Source organism: Parus major, chromosome Z (genome assembly GCF_001522545.3).
Source record: "Parus major isolate Abel chromosome Z, Parus_major1.1, whole genome shotgun sequence".
NCBI lineage: Eukaryota > Metazoa > Chordata > Aves > Passeriformes > Paridae > Parus > Parus major.
The window spans coordinates 27,132,764-27,156,375 of record NC_031799.1 but is presented as its reverse complement, the minus strand read 5'-3'; the positions used below and the strand labels follow the sequence as shown (position 1 = coordinate 27,156,375).

The 23,612-nt window shown below is 38.0% G+C and overlaps 1 protein-coding gene across 1 annotated transcript in view; it reads left to right on the top strand.

The window, feature by feature from the left end:
• The window catches only part of ERMP1 (endoplasmic reticulum metallopeptidase 1), a 21,218-nt gene extending 568 nt beyond the window's left edge, over positions 1-20,650 (top strand). The window contains exons 2-16 of the mRNA XM_015652203.1: positions 1-161; positions 765-1,066; positions 4,419-4,546; positions 4,878-4,983; positions 5,855-6,001; positions 7,674-7,766; positions 9,148-9,360; positions 10,421-10,641; positions 13,377-13,551; positions 14,106-14,296; positions 14,968-15,120; positions 15,602-15,804; positions 16,518-16,633; positions 17,147-17,310; positions 18,413-20,650. Coding sequence (XP_015507689.1) covers positions 1-161; positions 765-1,066; positions 4,419-4,546; positions 4,878-4,983; positions 5,855-6,001; positions 7,674-7,766; positions 9,148-9,360; positions 10,421-10,641; positions 13,377-13,551; positions 14,106-14,296; positions 14,968-15,120; positions 15,602-15,804; positions 16,518-16,633; positions 17,147-17,310; positions 18,413-18,577 — 2,538 coding nt within the window. The 3' untranslated portion in view covers positions 18,578-20,650. The remainder of the gene's footprint in view (positions 162-764; positions 1,067-4,418; positions 4,547-4,877; positions 4,984-5,854; positions 6,002-7,673; positions 7,767-9,147; positions 9,361-10,420; positions 10,642-13,376; positions 13,552-14,105; positions 14,297-14,967; positions 15,121-15,601; positions 15,805-16,517; positions 16,634-17,146; positions 17,311-18,412) is intronic.
• Positions 20,651-23,612: the final 2,962 nt, after the last annotated feature.

The following is a 23,612-nucleotide window of genomic DNA, read 5'->3' as shown; positions in this document are numbered from 1 at the left end:
GGGCGGCGGCCGCTGCTGCCGCTGCCCGAGGCGCGGGGGGCGCCTCTGGTGCTGCTGTACTTGCTGGGGCTGCGGGCGCTGGCGCAGGTGTCGCACCGGCAGCTGCTGAACCGCTCACCCGCCCTCGCCGGGCCCCGCGACTTCAGCGCCTCCCGCGCCAGGTACGGCGGGGCCGCCGGGAGGGAGGCGGCCGGGATGGGTGGCGGTCCCTCGCAGAGGGGTAATGCGGTGCTCTGCCTTGGCGAGAGCTCGGAGTTGATGGAACAGCGCGTCCCCCGTAGTTTAGTTCTAGTAGTCTGGCGTCAGTGTTCGGTGTCTCGGAAAGCCTCTTGGCAAATTTTCAGTTGTTTTGTCACCGAGGCGTCGGGAAGACTAAAACTGTCAGTGTAATTTCAGTTTTAGAGTGTTAACGTCAGGTGTATAATGTCTTGATAAAACTGTGCTTTTCAGACATTCAGAAAAGAGTATACAGAACCACGCTAAAGGTAAAGTCTTTAGCTTCTCCATTCACCATTCTGTTAATTTTTGAATTGGTACGTTCAGACCAGAGAACCAATCCAATGGCTTAATATCATAGTAGTTAAGATAAGGAGTCCGGAGTAAAGATCAGGGCTATATGTCCATTATGATCTAACTGGATTTAGCCCCTTCTCCTTACCTTGAGTTTTGAAATAGAACCGTATATGAAAATTGTGCAGATGTAGATGAGTTACACGCTATATGTTGAATGTATTGATGCTTAAGTTTTAATTTATGTCTTACAGGGGATATCTTGACAACATTACAGCAATTGGGCCCAGAACAGTTGGAAGTCCAGAAAATGAAGTTCTTGCAGTTAACTACCTCTTAGAACAAATTAGGGGAATAGAAAGAGAAAGCACAAATGCTCACAAGATATCTGTAGACATACAGAGGCCTACAGGCTCCTTCAGCATTGACTTTTTAGGAGGTTTTACTAGTTACTATGCAAACATAACCAATGTGGTAGTGAAGCTGGAACCTCGAAATGGAGCTGAGCATGCAGTGTTATCCAATTGTCACTTTGATTCCGTACCAAATACCCCGGGTAGGTCTGTGTGTTTGTTTCATGTTTTTGTGTGTTACGTGAGCTGCCGAGCTTGGCTCATGGATTTCTCCTACCAAGTAGCCATGTTAGAATAATGCATGTGTCAACTAGTCAACTTGGTCTCAGTGAAATTCATTGTATTAGAGTGACAGGTTGATCCTGTTAAACTCAGGATTTCACTCTCACTTTCTGGTAGGCAGCAATTTACAGATGCTTATTTAGATTTCTGGAAAGTTTGGTTATATCTGTTCTTATAATTCACTGCTTATGCATATAGTTCATGCGCTATTTCCACCCATGGTCCAGGTATTTTCATACTTCTGTACAGATTTAATCCTGATTTCCCTTTCACAGGATGCTTTGTGCCAGAGACTATGCCCATTCTCACTAACAAGTCTGTTTTCCCCTCCTTTTGCTGGTATCTCGTATTTTCAGTCTGATATGCTTAAGATATGCCAGCTTTTTTTTCTTTGCACATTCAAAGCTTCTGCCTCAAAAGACGGTAGTGATCTAAGGCTGGGGTACTGCTGCCTTGGTGTTATGTGTATCTTTTACTGCTAGTTTGACTGACATTGTTTTGTACTCTCTTACTCTTGTTTTTTTCTCTTACTCTTCTCTGTATTTTTTAAATCTAATCCTCTTAAATTGTTATTGCAGCAAGGATATAAACTATTTTGTAAATTTGTGGGTTTAACAAAGCCAGGAAGGTATGGATCTAAACCACAAAATTTGTTGTAACACTCAGCCACAGGTATGTGCCTCTTATTACAGTTGGAAAACACCCACAGGTGGCACTCACCAGTGATGTGGCTTTTACTGGAGTTTCTTCATTTACATCCCACGCAATATTTTATTTTTTTGGTAGTGAACCTTCTGTTCTTTAGCACATGTGACTATTCTTCATTATTAAGGAAACAGTTGAGTATTAGCTGGAGAAACAAAGCTTTTGCTGGACTCCTTCTGTCTTTTTCTGCCCGTAAATAGTATTCAGAACTTTTCTTTCTCCTCAATCATATTTGTACAATGTGAGTTTCTAAATTAAGCTTAATAGATGCATGATTATTATACATGCTCTGTGGTTGAGGAACTGCAAAGATGCTAACTACTGTACGTTTAGTCTACGTATGTCTACCTAGACTTAAAATATTTCACAAACACAGTACTATGATAATGAAAAATTGTTTTCATATTGATGTCCTATGTGAATTGTGTGTCAGTTTCTGTGGGTTATAAAACAGGATTATGTTTACATCAGTTATTTTCTTTACAGTTACTCAGACACTGAAATATTTCACCAAGCTTGCACAGAGGTGCCAAAAAGATGAGTGGTTTGTAAAGGATTTTACAGAAATCTGCAGAGGAGCTAGAAATCTGCCTGTGTGCTTGTTCTTAATCACAAAGCAGCCTAGCCCTTTATAGCAGCAAGGAGCTGCTCTGCTTTTTTGTTTTCATAGTATGCCAGTTGCACATTACCTAAGCAAGAACCTTTTGTTTTCTCTTGTCCTGTATTTCTCTTACCTATTTGCTTACAGCCCCTTTTTTCATTACCAGAAAGGTGGGCTTTTAACCAGAATCAGCATGACTGAAAGATCAGTGAGTAACACATTTGAAAATTAGATAAAATACAATCTGCTTGTGGTGTATATATATACAAAACACATGAAGCAAGTCTGAGTAAATCATTAATTTTAGAAAGTTTCTGTGAAAGAAAAAACATAAACTGTAAAGTCCTAAAACATATCTCTTGTTCTGATTTTACTGGCCTTCAGTTTAAATGTCCTATTTGATTCTTTTCTGATAAACTCGACAGCAAAAACATCCTTGAAATTATCATTGCAGACATAATGTGGTTTACTTAGTTTACTGATACCTGCTGTAAAATCTGTTACAACCTCCTGTCAGTTTTGTTGTGGTACTGGGTGTATTTTCTCTGCAAGTTTGTGTTATAATCGACAGCAACATGTCTGCTTTTATCAGGTGTAAATCTGTATGGGTCTTGAAGCCAATAACTTTTATTTTTCTTAGCCTCACAGCAAGGCAGGTAAATTACTAACGTCACTGTAAACTATACGTGTCTGCTGAGTTTTCAATACAGCATTTTAAATGAAAGAACTCAGTGTGGCTAAGAGCAGACTCCTGATGAACTTGGGCAGCAATTAAGGTCCCCTCCAGCTCGGAATGCTCTGTGATATTCTGTGAAATTAGTGAAAACCTGTGACAGTCAGGGCCTTAAATCAGGTATTTGGGTGGTGATCTATGGAAAACTTTTGTCAGAACATGGCCATAATTTCTGAGAAATAGGGTAGAGAATGGTGTATTGGAAATATTTTAATTTTATTTATTCCATTCAATAAAGTAAAGCTAAAATCTAGAGTAAGATTTATGTTTATATTAGGGATATGTTGTTTTCATAGCAGATACTTCCTAAGTTTTGCCTGGGGACAAGCTTCAGAAAAGCTGCTCTTCTTTTTTTTTTATGTGTAAATTGAACATTTTGAGCAGCTAGCAAGTGAAACCTGACCATACCAGTGTAAGCATCTCAGTGCATGTCAGCAACCCAGGCCCAAAGGAATGAAGTTTAGATTTCTGTTTTCTCCCAAATTTTATTTATTAGAACAGGATAGGGAGGTGCTAAAGCTTCCACCAAAGTGAGGGAAGTGGGAAAATTGGACAGCTTGACTAAAAGATGGATGTTTAATCAAGATAAAAAACCAGTGGGGCATGGGAGGTGTGAGATTGTAATGTTGGATAAGAAGCTCAAAGAGAACAGAGATTAGAGTGAGAGGGTATTTTGCAAAGAGAGAAGGGTGGTGAAAAGCATCTGATGATGAAAATCTTTTGTTTTAATTCATACCATTGGATGATTTTAAAGATGTGATTTCTGGTATTCCTTTATTTTGCACTGTTAGCTGTTAGAGGTTTTATCCTAATTGAATGCATTGTAACAGTGTAGAACGCTTTAGGGTGACTTGTGTGGGAATGTTTGTGTTTTTAAATTCTAGAATGTTGTCAATGAAAATTACATCCTTATTTGTTCACTTTGTATTTAGGAAAGTAGATAATGATCACATTGCTTTCCTAGTAACCCGGTTAGTCTGCTTTTCTTGAGCAGTATTGGATCTGATATCTTGTAATTCACTTGCTCAACTTCTGAACATAATTTTTCTTTCAGCTGTTGCTTTCAAGTTGTATAGACAGAGGGCACAAGCAGTACCAGAAAATATACTAAAGCTTATTACAATTGTACTGCAGTTATATTGACTGAAATAGCATAAACCATTTTTCCTCTCTTGTCTTTGTTGCGAATTTGTGCATTAGTTGTAAGCCTTATTATTTTGCTGATTATTTTAAGGTGCCAGTGATGATGCTGTTAGCTGTGCAGTGATGCTTGAAATACTTAACACACTTTCAAAATCATCAGAGTCCCTGCAGCATGCTGTCATATTCTTATTTAATGGTGCAGAAGAAAATATTTTGCAGGTGAGAATGTGCCAAAATTATAAATTATACATCAAAGTAGTATATTAAAACACTTAACAAATGAAAGATATGGTTTGTGTTTAGTCTCTTGAAATATTCACTGATTACCTGTCTTTTCTGAGGAAAATGTGTATGATTTCAAAGGGAAAAATGTAGTTGGATTAAGAATATTTTCTATATTAGTTTTAGTAGAAGACTTGCATTTTCTGCATCTGTTTGTGGTATCTGCCTTGTGCAGTCTTGAGTTATATGCATTCTTGAATCATAGAAAATAACATTTAGGCTTGTCTGGTAGATATTTGACCTATATTTTTTTTGTTTTCCCATCAAGGCTAGTCATGGCTTCATTACACAACATGAGTGGGCCAAATCAGTCAGAGCTTTTATTAACCTGGAGGCAGCAGGTGTAGGAGGAAAAGAACTTGTTTTTCAAACAGGTATGAGCTTGTATTGTGTCCAATTTCTACAGTAGGATAATTTGATAATAAATGATGCAGACTTGAAGGAATATTGAAAATTACTCATAAGCAAAAGACAGGAAAACCTCTGTGCCTTTTTCCCAGTCCTGTGCAGCAATTAAGTTGTTCTCAGTCTTTAGATAGTTACAGGCTAAAGCAGTGCCACAGAAGTTACTTCATGGGTGGGAAGCCGGTGGAGGGCAGAATAATAGAAGTCGTGTTTCCCTTTGACATCAAGGTAAAAAGGAGGAAAACATTTGAATAGTACCTGTATCTTAATACTCATACTTTCGTATGTTCTGTTTATTTTTCACAGCAGTTCTTTTAAAATCTTTGGAATAAGATGTTGGCAGTAGTACTCCATCTCATGCTGAGGAACCAGCAGAACTTCTGTGTTTTGTAGGCTACAGTTAGACCGGTGTCCCATCCTAGCTGGACTGTGGACTTCCTTGTACTGAAGCTGTTTACTCACACTGAATGCTTTAGGGGGAGAGATATTTTTCTAAACAACAGTATTGATATGTGATACATACTTGATGTATTGGAAGCTTGGCTAAAGGTTGTGACTTCTTCATTAATGCTGGGTCTTTTTGGGACATGGCTTATCTGCTCTGCCACTGAGCACAGGAGGTCAACAGTGGCTTGTTTTTTTTATTCCTCAGGTGTAGCTAATTGTTTCTCTCAAATGTGTGTCACTTATCCAACACAATTGTACTTACTATATGCTCTGTGGGGCAACAGTGTTAAATCTCCAGTGAGTTACTTTGCATTATTTATTACCATGAGGATGCATATCCTAACTCAACTTAAAAAAATATTTGCAGTGAATTTTCTGCTCATCTTTTGTTAGGACCTGAGAACCCTTGGTTGGTGCAAGCATATGTAGTTGCAGCCAAACATCCCTTTGCCTCTGTGGTGGCACAGGAAATATTTCAGAGTGGCATTATCCCAGCAGATACAGACTTCCGTATCTACAGGGATTTTGGCAATGTTCCAGGTACGTTATCAAAAGGCATGTCAATACACATTACATTTATAACAAGGACACTGTTCTGTGGTTGAACATCGTCAAATTTGGTCTGTCTCTCATATTGTGAGGGAATTTCCCTGTTCCTTTCCAAGGAAAAGAATTTTTAAATTGAGTTTGTTTATAAATAAACAAGCATAGTATCATTTGTTAGGGATGTTTTAGACTTTCTGGAAAACTGGTGTTTTCCAGAAAGGAACTGCATGGTAGAAAAGCTTCCCGTAAATCAGGAAAGTACTCCAGGAATTAACAGTACTCAAATATTCTATTTTGAAACATTTTGGTACATGATGTTAATAAACTGCTTGCAGGAATTAAGTGTCTGTATCTGATGGAAAAACCAAAATCATCTTCTTTAGAGATAGTGACATAGTCATTAATGCATTTTCACTACCCTTGGTTTTTGTTTGATTGGGATTTTTTTGTTGTTGGTCGTTTTTTTTTGTTTTGTTTGGTCGTTTTTTTTTGTTTTGTTTGGTTGTTGTGGGTTGGTTTTTTTTCCTACTGGTGGTGTTGTTTTGTTTGGGGGATTTGGTTTTAGGGGGGTTTTGGCAGGTTTTGGTTTTTTTTCCATAATCAAGGATAGGACAGAAGCTTTTTAGCTTTGCCGATCTGTTTACAGGTTGCCATCCTTTTTGTGGAGAATGAAAGTGGGAAAGAAATGTGAAATGTTCACTCAATGTGGACACATTTCAAAAGACTGTAAACTTCTGTAAAGTCCTTGTTGTCCAGGACAGGTTGTCATTGGAGTTACTTTCAAGAAAAGTGATATTTTTTAATTGATTGTTAGTACAAAGCAGATGTTCTGGCATGTTCTGTACTGTTCTAAAGTACACTTCTAGTCTGAAAATAGAGTAGCTAATTTTGTACAATGTCTTCTTTGTTCAGAATTGTACCTGGATGGTAAATGATTTCTCATTGACCTCTGGGTGCTTTTTTATAAACCAATAGGAAAAAAACAAGTAAAAAACTTGGTTTGTTTCTCAGAATTGAGACCTAATTAGCCAAAAACTGTGAGAATTCAGATTGCAAGTGGCAGCTTTTTGCATATGCAGCTGAACAGGTGAATGGTATACACTGAATGTATAACTAATGAAGCAGAATAACCTTTGGGTTTTGGTCAATACCTTTGTTTGTTTGAACAACTTATTTGGACTTTGAGATGAAGCATTTTCAGACCGGCTCTCTGAAAAATTGCTTGCACATTAGAAGTACAAAGAGCACACCTGGTGTTTTGAGAAGGTGCTCTGTAGTTTCACAGTGCTGCTTTTTATTACTTTTCAGCATGAACATTTAGTGAAGTGCAAGTAAACACTTGGCAAGCACCCTGTACATATTTTCTGAAGCTGAGATGATCTAGTGTTTTCATGTGTTCCTCCAGTGGCATACAGATGTCATGGGAATCGGTGCATGCAAAAAGACAGATGCTTTAAAATATTTTAAAGTTGTTCTCTTTTAAAGGCACTGGAAATCCAGTTAGCTTTCTTTCTACAGAGAAGACTATTCTGTTCATCTCTAAGGATAATGACTGGGTTACAAAGTAGAGCAACATTTTCTGTGAAGTATATTGGAGGCTTTCACATAGTTATTTTGGGGGTTTAGGATTGCATAGATTTTAAAAATGCTGCTTCTCTTTCTGTAGGAATAGATTTGGCTTTTATTGAAAATGGCTACATTTACCATACAGAATATGACACATCAGACAGAATTTTGACAGATTCCATTCAGAGAGCAGGTTGGTATTTCAAAAATTCAATACTTTATTGAAGAGTTGTATTGTAGCTGCTTTAACATTTTGCTGTAAGACTGCTTTAGTGATAAATTAATAATTTTAATTACACATTAGGTACATGTTGGTTGTGTTCTCAAGAAGAAAGAATTAACTGAATACATATCTTTTAAATAAAAAGGAAATATATTTGGTCAACTGGGAGGATAAACTTTATCAGCATCCAGTGACATTAATTTGATTCCACAATCGCTTTCAAATCAAAGTTACTGTCTATCCACTGATACCTGACTCTTCAGCATTCCATGTTCCATTTATCTCACTAAGTCTCATTATTGGTTAATGTTTCTCATCAGAAGCTTTTGGGTAGGTTGGTGGCATAGAGACTGATCTGCCAACACAGATTTTTGTTTTAGGACAGACCGTGGTCAAACTTACATGGTAGCACACTGACTGGGTAAACAGGATTTATTTTCTACAATCTACAACAGATTGTGCTCATAGGAGGCTGTTTTCAGACTGAAAATTATTAAGAGCCTTAGTTTCCCAGGAGAAGCTAGAGTAATCCAAATGCCTCCACGATTTTGACAATTCACTCGTCAAGTTTATATAGAGGCCAACTTAGATGACCAGCATGAATAAGGGTTTTAAATACTTCCTTGCATCAATTAAGCTACAGGAAAGTAGCTAAAAAGTAACACTTCTAAATTCTTATTGGAAAGATGATTTTAGTAGGCATGATGGTTTTATGTAGAACTTGTCCCACTAAATGTATCACAGATTTAGGAAAAAAAAGAAAAAGAAGACAGACTTTACAACCAGTAAGCACTTCAAATGGTGTAGTAAAAGCAAAATGAAAGTTGAGAATGATTGTTCTCATTTGTTTACCTGTGTTTTGGTTGTATTGTGTGAGAGGAAGAGGTGATTGGTGCCTGGAGGCTACAAAGGAAAATAGTGGCCTTGTCTTTACAGTCCTGTAGGGGAAGAAAGGCAGGTAATTCATAGTCATGGAAACCTGGAGGGGTCACTTAGTGGTGAGGAGAAGAGGAGGAAGATTAGGAAATTCTAAACTCTTCTATGGGTTAGCCTTCAAGTCCAGTGCTAAATACCAGAAGTGAAGAAGAGTTTATGGGCTGAAAGCCTGACTGTTGCCTTCACTGTGGTGGTGTCTAAGTTCATGAGACTTCCCAAGTATACTTATTTTGACAGCTGGATAGAATAACTTACGAAAATACTATTCTGTGTGTACTGTCAAACACCAGTTTGAGAATAAGTATTTGTGTATTCATGTCTTCATTAAGGATATTTCTGTACAGCTTTTCAGAGTGGTTGTATAAAAAATGCTGTGTGTTGATAAAATTATATTTTGTATCTGTTCTTTTAATAGGTGACAATATTTTAGCTGTCCTAAAATACCTAGCTACATCAGAAAAGTTGGCTAAATCTTTTGAGTATCGGCATGGAAATGTTGTGTTCTTTGATATACTTGGTTTATTTGTCCTGGCTTATCCTGCTCGTGTTGGCACAATTATGAACTATATTACAGCAACAGTTGCTTTTTTTTATTTAAGCAAAAAAGTATTACAGCCAAAACCCAGAGGTAAGTCTAGGTGATTTTTGTTCTTTTTTTTCTTTTTTATTTGCATTACTGTTTAAGAAATAGCAATTACTAGATGCAAAAGTGTAGGTCATAAAGTGTTCAGGCAATCACAGCATCTGGTTAGTTGAACCTCAGAAATAAATTTTAGGTGTGCAGCATGCCACAGGTGTTACTTTGTGTTTAAATCTTGCATCTGAATGTTTATGATAATGAATGAATATGATAGGCCTAGATTATGAATCATGGGTCTAGCATTATGAATCATGATTTTGTCTCTTATCATTTCATGAAGATTAAAATGAAATCATTCAAAGATCTGGAAATTGAAAAAAAATTGCCTAGTATCCATATAATTTTTTAATTTTGTTAGTTCAGATATGGTGTCATAACTGTGTTTCTTCAACACCTGTCTATAGACAGGACTAACTAACAAAAGAATTGGGGAAAATGACAGAAAAGCTTAATAGAGAGTATAAACCAACTTAAATCTAATTAGACCTTCTTAGTATGTGGATGAACATGTCTGTTTAAAAGAAAAAAGGCTTAAGAAAACACACCCATCTCCTCAAAATCAAGAAATCCTTTTTGGAGTAAGAAAATGTTACAGGAAAAACAATTCAATTTTTTTGTTGTTGGGGTTTTTTTTGGGAATGAGGAGGGGGACTTGGGTTTTTTTTTTTGGTGGTTTGTTTGGCTTGATTTTGTATTTTTGGGAGGGGGAGTTTCTTTCTGCTTGGAGTTTTTGTTGTCGTTTTTTGTTGGGTTTCTTGTTGCGTTCCTTTGTATAAGAGGAACCACAGCTCCACCAGTCCCCTAGTAAAAATTTCTGCTATCAAGAATGCTGTAATCTGCAAAATACACCAGTATTCTGGGAACAAACCTTGCAGCAGGAATGTGTGCAAATACACATGCAAAGAAATAGGCTAAGTGATGCAACCTATGCTGTTAAAATATCTTCACAGATATTTTGGTCATTAGTTACACTATGGGGTAATTAAAATTTTGATGATAGTCTGCAGTAGAATACACAAGTGTTGAATGAAACTTTTTTTCTTCTTAGCTGTTCATAACCTGAAGAAGTTACTGACTGCCTTCAGCTTAACCTTGACGAGCTGGGTGTGCACACTGGTGGCAGTCCTAATGGTGGCAATGTTTGTCTCCATCATTGGGAGGGCTCTTTCTTGGTACACCCATTTCTATGTTTCTGTGTCTCTTTATGGCACTGCAGCTGCAGCTAAACTCATTCTTGTGCACATGCTAGCCAAGAAATTCTTCTACAAGGTAGGCAAGTCTTTGTTGTTATTGTTGAAGGGCAATGAGGTGTTTAATCTGTGGAGGACCTACCTTTTGAGTTGGTTAAAAAAAATGGCAAAAAGTTTCCATTATTTAAAATGTCACTGTAAAAAATTGCTTCATCTAAACATAGGGATTGTTCTGCTAACTCAGAGAGGCAAGAGCTGTATGATTTAAGGAAGCTTTGACCTTTAGGAGATGTTTTTGAAAAAAGGCAGGAGCCTTTGTATCTTGGGTCACAACAGCCCCAGGCAGTGCCACAGGCTGGGGCAGAGTGGCTGGAAAGCTGCCCAGAGGAAAAGGCCCTGGGGGTGCTGGTGACAGCAGCTGAACAGGAGCCAGCAGTGCCCAGGTGGCCAAGGAGGCCAATGGCATCCTGGCCTGTGCCAGCAATAGTGTGGCCAGCAGGAGCAGGGCAGGGGTTGTCGCTTGTACAAACGACAAAGTACAGGGATTGTACTTGGCACGGGTGAGACCACACTTCAAATCCTGTGTTCAGTTCTGGGCCCCTCAGTACAGGAAAGACACAGAGGTGCTGGACCATGTCCAGAGAAAGGGCAGTGAGGCTGGAGAAGGGTCTGGAGCACAAGTCCTGTAAGGAACAGTTGAGGGAGCTTGGGCTGTTTAGGGTGGAGAAAAGGAAACTCGGGGGGACCTTACCACTCTCTACAGTTGCCTGAAAAGAGGGTGTAGCCAGGTGGGGCTTGGTTTCTTCTCTCAGGCAACAAGCAGCAGGGTAAGAGGAAATGGCAAGTTATGCCAGGGAAGGTTCAAGAGACATTTCTTTATGGAAAGGATTATCAAGCTCCAAAACAGACTGCCCAAGGAAAGGGTTGGGTCACCAGACGTATTTAAAAGATGTCTAGATGTGTCATTGAGGGACATGATTTACCAGTAGCATTGGCAGTGTAAAGCTTAGATCAAATGATCTCAAAGGTATTTTTCAACCTAAACAATTCTGTGATTTTTCTGATTTATAGTTGTTTTGACCACAGCTGGAGATGGAACAGAGCTCTTTGTTGTCTCTATTCTTCTCTGCGATAAAATTTACTTAGGCCCCAAGAGGCTCAGTGAGGATTGCTGTCATTTGTCGTGATTACTGTCTGTCTACCTGTTTTGCTTAATATTCTTTTTTATGGACTGATCAATGCAATTTAACTTGTGTAATGATTTCATAATTATAGATAATAACAGTACCACATGGTTTTGTGTTAAATACAAATAGTTTTGGGGTATCTGATAGATTAAACTCTTCCAGGCCAGAAGTTGACTACTCAGGCGTGCTAGGTTGAGGTTTTAGGTGCAGTAATATTTAGTCATTCAGCTTGCAGTTACTTACAATCTCAGCCATTTGGGTGGGTTTTGGATAAGCAAATTAAGGAGCCTTAGTTGTCAGCCAAATACAAATGTTTGAAAACGTTTTAAGAACTTCATGCCATTGATCGTTCAGAGTGGATCCATCATGTCTTTCTCTGTGGCAGTGGGGTTTTTAGAAAATTTTTGGGGAAGGGGAGTGTTAACTGGTACGCGTATGTTGCCAAATACATGTATTTGGTGTTTTCCCTTTGTGGAAAAGAAGAGCCATTTATAAAATAGATGCAATGTTACCATTTTCCAGTCTTCTGGATGAGCTGGCTTATACTTTCATTAGCTGTTAAGACATTGCAGGCTCTGTATCTACTTCATTGCCTAATCATCAGATCAACCATCTGAAAATCAGAAGCATTGCATGCTGTAGCTTGCACCACACTGTACAGTTAATGTTGCTTCTGTAACTTGAATTTGACTTAAAAGTTGTGTAAAAGTTTTGGAAGCCAGTCTCTTCCTTGGCTATCAGAGGCAGTGCCTGTTCATGGCTCAACAGCTTATGAGTTGATAAGCTTTATGTTTTGAAATAGGTTTGGCAACTTGAATGTTTCTTCACTCTCCTCTGTTTTTTAATTCTCACCCCGAAACAAGTAGGTGCTTTCTTATAACCATTGATCATGCAAACAGTTCCTCTTGCTACTAGCAGGATTTGCAGTTAGGAGTCATGCACTGCAAACACTTATATTGCCCATGTAAATTAAAATACAAACCCAAAACCAAAGCAAATCACGTTTTTGATGGTTAAATTTATTCTTTTTTTTATTTCTCCTGAAACACATCTGGTATTGTCTCAGCTATGATATCTTTTATTCAAAACAAGTAACATATTTTAATAATCAGATTCCTGAAGTGACAGCTTGGGCATTACCTAAGAGAGTCACCTAAAGTGGTATAAAATTTGTGCACTAATAACAGTGCTTGTGTAAGAAGTCTGTTAACAGCTGTTCAAAAACAAATTTACATTCTCAGGATGTCCAGATAATTTTTTTCACTCGTAAGTATTATGTAGTTTTTGAATGTGCTGTGTTACATTTTTTTAAAAAAGATCCTCTTTTCCTAAAACACTAGCTTTGTGTATTCTTTTGTGTGGTCATTTGTGCATTCCCTTCCTCCTCCTTTCCCAGCCTATGTAATCTCTTTTTCAAGTTATGTCAGCAGATTTAGAAAACTAATAAAAAAATATACTGTCATCAATAATTCTGTATGGTAAGAGAATGGTGAGATGATGCTTGTTAAAATTGTTTTGCCCAAGGAAAACAGTTATATACAAGGAATATGGATTTTTCTGTGTGTTCTCATTAAATGGGATGTATGGAATGTGCACAGTAATGAAATGTATTTACTTTTTGCTACAGAATGTGAATGAGCAGTACCTGGGAGATGTTTTTTTTGATGCCTCATTGATGATTTGGTCAATAGCATTGGCTGTGATGACTCAGATGGGCCTTTGTTCAGCATTCATTTGTACGTTATGGGTAGCATTTCCTTTACTCACTAAGCTGATGATCCACAAGGAATTCAGCCAAAAAGGTATGGGTTTTGAGGGGCAGAAATTGTGTTTCAAAACTTGTACCCCTACTCTTATTTAAACAAAAAGATTGCAAACATTGACTTTGAGTAGTCAAATTAACTAAATCACATTTTTGTAATGAAAGAAGTGTTCTTGAACTAGAGGCAGTTTGAAAGTGTGAGAAGCTTTTAAAAAATACACTGAAAAACATCCTCTGTCTCAGGCTAAAATAACTGTATGTGAGTATATTAATAAGTGATCAGGATTTTGTTGAACAGTAAAGGTTCGTAAAAATCTTGTAATATTTAAAGAATACTTGGGACAGGAAATTGCTTGCATTTTTCTTGTAAAGCAGAATTAATTTTGTGGTGGATTTGAAAATTATACATTATAATTACAATGGTGTTGGCTGTGCAAAATGAGATCTCCTTTCCATATCCGGTGTCAGGGATGAGGACTGGTGTTGTGTCTTGGGCCTTGGCAGCAATATATCCTTGTGGATATATTAGTAGAGATGTGTGTTTATGTCCTTTTAAGCTTTTACTTTTTTGGTTTTTTTTCCTGTTCTGTATAGGTGCCACAATGAAGTTTATTGTGATGTACATGCTGGGGATGTTTGTTCCCTACCTGTATATGCTGTATCTTAGTTGGACTGTGTTTGAAATGTTTACACCTGTCATGGGACGAAGTGGTTCAGAAATTCCACCAGATATGGTGTTGGCAGGATTTATTGTGATCTTCACTATGATCCTGTCTTCCTATTTTGTAAGTAGATTTTGTAAATGTTGTTTAAAACCCTTAAACTACTTTCTCCTCTATAGTTTAGCATAAGATGAGTTTTTTAATTAATACTAGAAGCTAGTGATATTTTGACAGTATATTAAATGTCAGTTTCTTAAAAGGAAAGTTCTAGAAGATCTGTCAAAGATTTCATGTTTTTTGTTAGTAGAAGAAAGGTCATTGAAGCAGAGCTTATATTGCTCGATGATGATGTAGTAAAATGCATAACATGATATAAAATACAAAATGTAATGCTGAATTTTGAGCAGAGGTTCATTTTAGATGTAATGTATGGCTGAAAAATACATGTACAAACTTCAGAAAGAATACTCAAGTTTGTAGGCTTTTTCTGCTGCCATAGAACCTGGAAAGGTTCTGTTGGGCTTTTCTTTTGTCGGCAGTTGTTTTAAAAATAGGAAAGTTTTGAAAGCTCCAGGAAGTACTTACTTTATTCCTTTTCCGTAAAAAAGAAATAATCTTAAAAACCCTAGTTTTAAATACTGAGATTAAAAAGAAGTGTCTTGTATGAGGCAGTACTTGCAATTACGTTTTCATAATGTACCTTCAGTTTCATAATTGAATTTTAGAATTATACAAATAGTGTCTTAGATACAAATGTTGCAGTTTTGTAACTGGACTGTTTTTTTATTCTCTAGATTAACTTCATTTACCTTGTCAAAAGTACCAAAACGACACTAGTAACTTTAACTACTGTGTTTGTAGTCACTCTGATTCTCGTTTGTAGTGGAATCTTCTTTCCTTACAGTTCTGATGCAGCTAACCCAAAGCCTAAGCGAGTCTTTCTCCAGGTAAGAAAAGCTTTGCATGTTGTATTGCTCCTTTTGGTTGCAGGAGTGTTTGGTTTTTTTCAATGCTTAATATTCCCTTTCTTTTTTGGTTTAAACCTCTAATGATTATTCCTCAATTTGAAGCAGTTGCTCTTGTTTCCCTTGTCCACTCTCTGTTCAGCTCATCTGTGTCAGAAGAGCAGGGGGTTTTAGGGGGTTTTAAATGGGTGAATTGTGTAAGCAATGGTAATTTAAAAAGTGGATGTGCTTTGAGGTGAACTAAAGTGGTCATCTTCTGATTGTGTTTTTGTGGTATGTTTCTTATCTGAATAATTCTTGCATTTTTATTCATAAATACTCAGATACATGTTCAGTGCTGAAAGGTCTACTGAAAACGCAGTAGACCTTAAGGATTCACAGGAAGGTTATTTCAGAATCACCTCTGACTCTTGGAAACTCCAGAGGCTCCATTATCTTTCTGTGTTTGTTTCTTTTTTTCTAGCACACAAGCAGAAGATTTCATGATCTAGATGGAAATGTGATTAAAAGTGACTCTGGTATATGGATTAATGGGTTTGATTATAATGGAATATCTCACATAACTCCCCATGTACCTGAAATCAATGACACCATCAGAACTCCATGTGAGGAGCAAGCTCCCTTCTGTGGCCTTCCTTGGATTCTGCCAGTGCATTTCATGTTCCGGTTCGTGTGAACTCTGCTTCATTTGAGCACTTTACTGCAAAGTACAGGGGTCATTTATGCAATTTTGCTTATGTAAGGGAAGAAAAACAAAGGATAATCTTGGTCTAAAAGTAAATAATCCTTCCTCTTCAGAGGACAAACTTCTGCCTAGATGCTTTGTCTTCTGACACAGTTCTGCAAGAGATTTATGGGTCTGCTGCAGGAGCTGCAGAAATTATGTGTGGAAAACAGATGTAAGCACCAGTGGAGAAAAAGGTGAAGGGGGGCCCCTAAAGGGCAGATCAGAGTAGGAGGATGTATGTCTCCTCTCTTCTTCCCTTCCTTCACCGCAGCTGACAGCAGAGGATGTCTAGAGTAGCAGCTCTCCACAGAAGGAAATCAGCTGCTGTTGCTATTTCTCACACCTCAGGAATCTTGAGAACAAAAGTTCAGCCATTTGAAGGTGAAAATACTCTCACTCATTTGTTTTGTAATTTAAGGCAGATGAAGGTAATGAATTGATACAGTGCTGACTATTTTTCTGTTAATATGCCCTTTAAATATTTGTCTGGCTGATTTTACCTGCCTTCTGCTAGCATCAGCACTTTTTGAATATTTCATGTAATAGCAGCACAGTCATCTATCTGTACTGTAGAGAAACTTCTTGTCTGCTGATGTTTAGTACATCAGGGTATTGCATTGAGAGTAACTTGAAACTATTTTTTTCTCCACAGGAAAAACTGGTATCTTCCTGCTCCAGAAATTTTGCCAAGAAGTCCCATTCAGTTTAAACTTCTGTCCAAGAAGCCGATGCCCTGGAATTCTGTGAGGTTAAGCTTTGAAGTATCTGGTGAGTGACTGAAGCTTTTATTTTATGATTTGTGTTTATGCCCTTAATAAATCAGGCTTTGACTCCAGTACTGTGGGTTCTAGTGCCATTCCCAAGATACAGTGAACTTTCTGAGATTAGTATGAATTAATTCAGTTTCACAGCACAGTAGAAGCTGTGAGTGGTGTCTTGCTGTTCTTACTTCTAATAACCTGATAACCTCATCTGTCTTGAATTAGTCTTGATTGTTTTACACAGGTCCTTTCTAAACTTGATCTTGTAGCACTTCGCATGTTAGTATGTGTGTGACTCTATTATATTTATTATAAAATGTCCTGTATTCCTCTGTTACATCATCTCACTTATCCCAATGCTTAGAAAATATTGAAGCATCTTCTGTAGAGAAGACACTTCTGTCATGCTTTAGAAGACATGAGTAGTAGCTCAAGGATGACATGCTGTTCCGTGGGAAAGCAGGTGGTTATTGTGTCTCTGCCCATGGATCCGTGTGGACACACATCTCTGTCCCCACAGGCCCGAGCCACATGTCCCTGTACGTGCGGCCACGCGCGGGGTCGGCGCTGTCCCGCTGGTCCCTCGGAGATGGAATGCCGGTCCCCAGCGTTGGGGGAGACTACTTTGTATTCTACTCCCACGGGCTGCATGCTGCTCCCTGGCACTTCTGGGTGGAACTGACGGTGAGTGCGGCACTGCTGGAAACCTGGTGATGCCTTGGTCCGCCCTCTTGCCACCGTGGCTGCATTCTGGTGTGAAAAATGTCACAGCAACTTCCTAAAGCTTTGTTTTATGTGGCAGATCTTAATTCTAGTATCCCTCTTTTCATATGTCAGCTGTCTAGATCAGTTCCCATGTATTTTCTGTGAGTAGTCTGCCAACTTGACAAACAGCCAAGGGAAAAATACTTTTCTTGTCTGCATGGTCTTTGATCATAAGTTTTGATTTCTCCAATCTTTTCCTCAAAGTATGTGAAGTTTTATCTTTACTACTGTTACTTCAGAGTTTATTTTTATTATTATGAGTAGTTCCCTTTCCTTTTCTCTTGTCTTGTTTGATTGGTGTTGGGAAATTACAGAGTCCTTGGTGGAAAATTTACCTGTCTTGAAGCTGAACAGAGTTGTAAAAACTTTTTTTTCTGAAGTTTCTTTTACATTATTTTCAGCTGGAAGCAAGGCTTCCAGCTGAATAAGTTTTTGGAATAAGTTTTTGCAGACCTGTATGTTTTTACTACAGGTTTAACAGTGTCTTATCCTTCGATAAATATTACAAGTATCCTTGAAAATTCAGAAAGTTCCTTTTTCCTTCTTGCACCAGGCAGTCTAAACACAAATAATCCTCATAGGGTACTTGATAAAGCAGACTGGAGTCTCAGGTGTGACAAGCTTTGCAAGACTGATAGTGGCAAAGCTAGGCAGAAAGAGGCTGTGTATCTTCAGGATTTGCCATAGAAGGATCAGTGTAAAGAGTGTGTTGGAGTCCATATCTTGATTTGTCAGCAAAACAGACAGATACAAACATTTAAGTTGGAGCACATGGAAGTGTGTAATAACACATCAGAGACACTGTGATATAAACATCTGGTTGTCAGTTCATTTCAAATTGAACTCATCACGTAATCAGACTGATATGCTGAAGATAGGAAATGTTTTAACGTAGGACACAGAACCTCAGGATGGATTTTGTTGCATAGAAACTGTCGGCAGAAAAGTGCATCTGAATTGATCTCATGCTGAAAAGTCATGAACAATCATAAAGACTGTGTTTTCCTTTTCTCACTTTCAGGTCCCAGAAAAGCATTCTGATGGAATAGTTTCCCTTGCCATAGCAGCACATTACTTTTTTGGGGAAGATCAAAAGTCACCTCAACTCTATGCCTTACTGGAGAGGTTTCCAAACTGGACATTTTCTTCTGGCTGGTCCTGTACTTATGACCTTTTTGTCTTTTAATTTTGACAGCAATGCTGCAGGGCTAATAGGGTTATTTCTATTGCAGAATGCCCTTGTGGCAAGCACTTTCTAACGAGATGCCAGAGACTTCAGCAAGAATTTAAAATACTTCAGCAAATGGTGTTTCTTTGGCAGTTTGACTATTTAAAGACTACTGCTGTCTTGGGGATATAATGATACTTTTCTGAATGCAGTTCACCTTGGCTCTTCCACTGAAGTGGCAGTTTGGCTAGTGGGATTCTTAAAATGAAAACTGCACTTGATGAGGTAGTATTAGCATAATAAATGCTGGCAATTGTAATGGAAGGGCTTTATGGAATTATTTTGATGCTATGTAAAATTGTACTTCACTGATACATGGAGTACCACCTACCAGTCCTATCCGTCCTGTTCAAGTCTGATCTCCACCTGTTCCTGTGGGAGCAGGGCAGAGGTGGCAAAGTCCTGAGCATTACTTTTGTCACTGGAAGAAGTCACTCAAAGCTGTGGTACTCATGGAAGTTGCATTGAGTCCTTGGCAAATGCACAATGCAGAGAAACCAATATTACGATGGAATGTGGTAATTGTTTATCAAAATTGTATGTTTCTGTTAAAAAACTTAGTTCTGCCCCTTTTCCTGTCTCTTTGGTGTTACAGCATGAGTGGCTGAGTTCAGCCTAACTACCATCTTGTGGTTTTGTTCCTATTGGGATCTTTCACTATCAGCACATGAGCATGTGACTTGCTCTCTCATGTGTAAGAATGCTAAGTCCGCAGTCCTGTAAGTGGATGTCTTATAATTAATCTACTCTAAATTTTAGGTTACCTTCCAATTTACTAGAATTGGCTAATTTTGGTATCTCCTCTGGAGAAACTCTTGGTAGTGTGTCAGTATTGCACTTGCTAATACATTTTACTATTTCTTAAAATAAGGTTTCCTTTCCATAAGGAAAAGTACCTAAAAGAGTAATCTTGAAAAGCTATCTAATATTCTGGATTGCTCTTATTTTATTTTCATAGGATGGGTTTTATAAATGGCTGTGTTTTAGAGTATCTTCCAATTTTAATTGACAAGCTTTGAAGTCAGGAGCTACTGACCTCTTTTTTTATACTTACCAGGTTTTGGGGTTTTTTTAGTACAGTGGTTTACAGTTAAGGGTAATTTCTGAAATTCAAAGAACCTAGTGTATTTGAAGGAACTTCCATGTTTTTTGACAAATTACATATAAAACATTTGACTATATCATTACCACACTACAAATTTAAGTGGTTTTTTTTAACCTCATGAGTATTGCCTAATGTCACGCAGAGCAGATTTTGTGCCGGCATCATCATCTCAAGTAGAAACATGCTAGCACTGGTAAGTTTGCAGAGCACATGAAAGAAAATAGTGTGACAGTTAATTTTGTGTGAGCTGTGATGGATAACAACTCTCCAGTTAGGTATTTTTTCCTCTGGGTTGTTCTGTAGTTCTGTGTAATAGTGGAAGGAACCAGTGTCATTGGTTGCAAGGACATTAACAAAGATTGTCACTTACTCATGGACTAGGGTAAGAGGTTTAATTACTGTAATCATAATGAACTGGCCATCAGTATTTTAAAACCTGTGGGTTTATACATTAATGTGCATTAATCATCACTCGATTGTATTTGATTTGACAGTACAATCCCTATATAATTTGAAAGTGCTATTAATGATTTGAAAATCAGAATTACGAACTGAAACTCCTGTGTCTTGAATCTCAACAAATATGTTGTACTGTACTCTAGCTGATGCACAGCTAGTTAACTAAAGCTGCACTGATATTTACCACCTTCCTCAGTTTTTTGTGTTTTGCCTTTGATTTAAAGCTTTGAAAATACTGTGTGAAGAATTCATACTGGGAGCCAAAAATATAAAAATGCCTGTTGGCAATTTCTGAAACTTTAAGTGAAGCAATAACTTCTGCTGTCTCAGGATTTAATCCTTGTTAAATATTTTAATTATGAGGTATGTCTGGTTTGTTGCAAATTTCTGTCTTTGTGAATAAAAGCAAAACTTGATTGGTGACACTTGATTTTTAGCCTGATTAAAGACTGTATGAGTTGTTTTCATTCATTGCAGTAATGTTTTACCCTAGATTGGGGTAGGAATACTGCTAAGAGGTGCTGGGTGTCACTAGACAGCTGGTGTTAGAGCTGTGTGGAAGATAAGCTTGGCAAAAGAACGCAAAAATTGTCTGAGTTGAAAAAAGTTAAAATGGGAGTTCTGGCTGGTCTCCTAGCGAGGAAGGTGGTTTTTGAAATCAGATGTGATACAGAGAAGTCACTGGTAGCTAGGCTGAGTATTCTCTGCAAAGTTGATGGTTGACACCAGATTTATTGTTGATCTAAGACAAAAAAACAGGATGGAAAAATTTGCTGTTTGTGTCCATCTGCTTCCCTATTGAAGTACAAGCAGATGAGTCTTCTGCTCCTGTAGGTTACTATTTCTCATAAAAAAGCATTGTGTGACTTACTATTTGAAGTATATGAAAAGCAAGCAGCTGGTAACTTTTAGGATACAAGGGCATAATGCATTAACATTAGTTATTCTTAGTGGAGGCAGGAAACAGTTGATTAGAATTCGCTATGCCCATCTGAAAAAATTTACATCCACAGCATTTTCTAAATTGCTTTCTTGTGTTTTTCCCTCGTTTTGATGGCTTTGAGAATCTACTATGTTCTCTATTAAAATACGTATTTCTGAAGCTGAGTACTAAGCACTTTATCAATTAAAGCAAAGGAAGCCTCTACATGTTGTGATTCTAAATCTAGTGCATCCTTCTAGTGTGTTACCATACCTTCAAGATTGTCAAGTAGAGTATTCTTTTATGAAGAAAGAAAGTGTTGGGAGAAGTGCAATGAACAGGAAAATTTCAGCTATCGTACACAAACTGACAGACTGTTGAGATGAGTGGGGCTGTTCTGTGCCAGTAGGACCTGTCTTTAATGTCTGTCAGTCTGGGTTGGATTGCAGTCCTGGAAAAACACTAATCAAATAGACAAGATCTAACAAGTCTGTACCAGAGCTAGTGGTAGCAGGTGGGACATAGCTGAAGAACAGTTTGTCTACATGACAGAGCTGTTCCATACTTTTCTCCCTTGAGTGCTAAATGTAATCTGACTTTTGATGGTTATCTGGAAGTGACCTGCAGGATGACTCATTTTAGAACTTGGTATGTGGTCTTGGTAGAGAATGGTAGGAAGACATGCAAGATCAGTAAACCTACATTCTGTGGTGTCAATTTCTGTAACTGTGGCTTCCATTTTGAAGACAGAACATGTATTCTCAGCCTTCATGAAAATCCCTTTCAGTCTTTGGGAATAAATGGATCCTAGAAATTAGCACTGCATTTCAAACAAGATGTCAAGCATCAGTAGCAAACATGTTTTTAAAAAATTCGGTTTCACAAAACTGAAAGAATCAGTCTTAAAAACTAGGAGTAATTAATCTAAAAAGGAACAGCTCTTTCAGTCTGTTCTGAGAATGGAACAAATAGAAGCTTCAAAGCCAGTAAGTGTACAGATGAGTTGAAGTAACAATCTTAGAGAGCTGCCCATGCAGTTTATTTGGAGATGCTTTTTTCAGGGGAGAGGGTGGTGGTTTGTTCTGTTTGGGTGGTTTTGGTTTGTTTCAAGGTTTTTATTTTGTATTGTTTGGGGTTTTTGTTTTACTCTTTTGCTTTTGTTGGGGGTTTTTGAGGGGGTTTGGAGTTTTTTTTGGATAGGAAACAATAACTTGAAAAAAAGTAAGGGAAGAGTAGCTAGGTGCCTTGTGTCTGCTGTGTACGAGGCTTCAGGCTCCAGCTGTGGACTTCTAAAAATCTTCTCTCAGTGCTGCCTAAGTAAGTAAGCCTAGTGGAGTTTCCTATTTCAGTGGGCACATGATAAATAGAATACTCAACACATTTGTATTGCTCTTTGCTTAAACACTGGGATATCTTACACCACTCACCATACGCTGCCATTCCTGTCACTGCTGACTAGAGTACTTCAACAGTGTTCAGCTCTAGGACAGGAAACTGAGACAGTAAATTGTGTCTGTAGCCTTTATGTTCTCTCTTACCTGTGGGAAGTCCATCCTTCAGTTGAAGCCAGCTTACCACCCTAAGCAAGTTACCCATCATCCTTTATAATATTATAGCCATAAACAACTTTTCCCCTCAGTTTATTATAAAAAGGACCTCCTTTGTACAGGTTTTGGCTAGATTATGAATTCAAGTACTTCTGCTTACTTAACAGTGGGTCTCAAACTTGTAGCTTAAAGACACTTTGGCTCCAAAACCATTTGAACTGGTTTCTTTGACCTAAAACATGCTGAGGAAAAATCAGCTTGCTTGGGTTGACAAAAGTGATTGTGAAAAATTACCTTCAGAAATGCAACTTGATTCAAGCAGTTCTGGAAGTATACCAAGTATATATTTTGCAAGTATACAAAGCCTGTATTTGCAAATGTGAAAGGACTTGTTAAATTGGTAGCAAGGAACAGAGAGTACTGTTGTTGCTTTTCTGAGGCAGTTAGCTTTGCACAGGATAAAAAACAGATGAAGAAAACTTGATAGGCAAATTGTTGTGAAGGAGGAAATCTGACAGCCAGTTTTATGTGAGCTGGATACACAAAGTGAAAAGAGTGTCAACATGTTGGAATTCCATAAAAAGATACTGATCCTCAACTGGTTAAGTGACCCATTTTTCCTATCTTTATTTAAATGGTGCAGATTTCTAGATGAATGAACCTTTTGTGGTGGGTTAACTCAGACTAGTTGGTGGACCTATTGACACCCTCCTCTCAGCAGACTGAGAACACAAAATGAGAAAATTCATGGGTTGAGACAGGGACATTACTTACATGTACCCACAACAAATGAAACAAACTGGACTTGGGAAAGTTGATTTATTACCAATTAAAATCAGAAGTTGGTAATTGAACACTTTACCCCAACCTCCCCTTCCTTCCTGGACTTAACTCTTCTACCTTCTCCCTCCCAGTGGTGTGGGAGAACGGGGGATGGTCTGTTGAGGGTCAGGTCAGGGT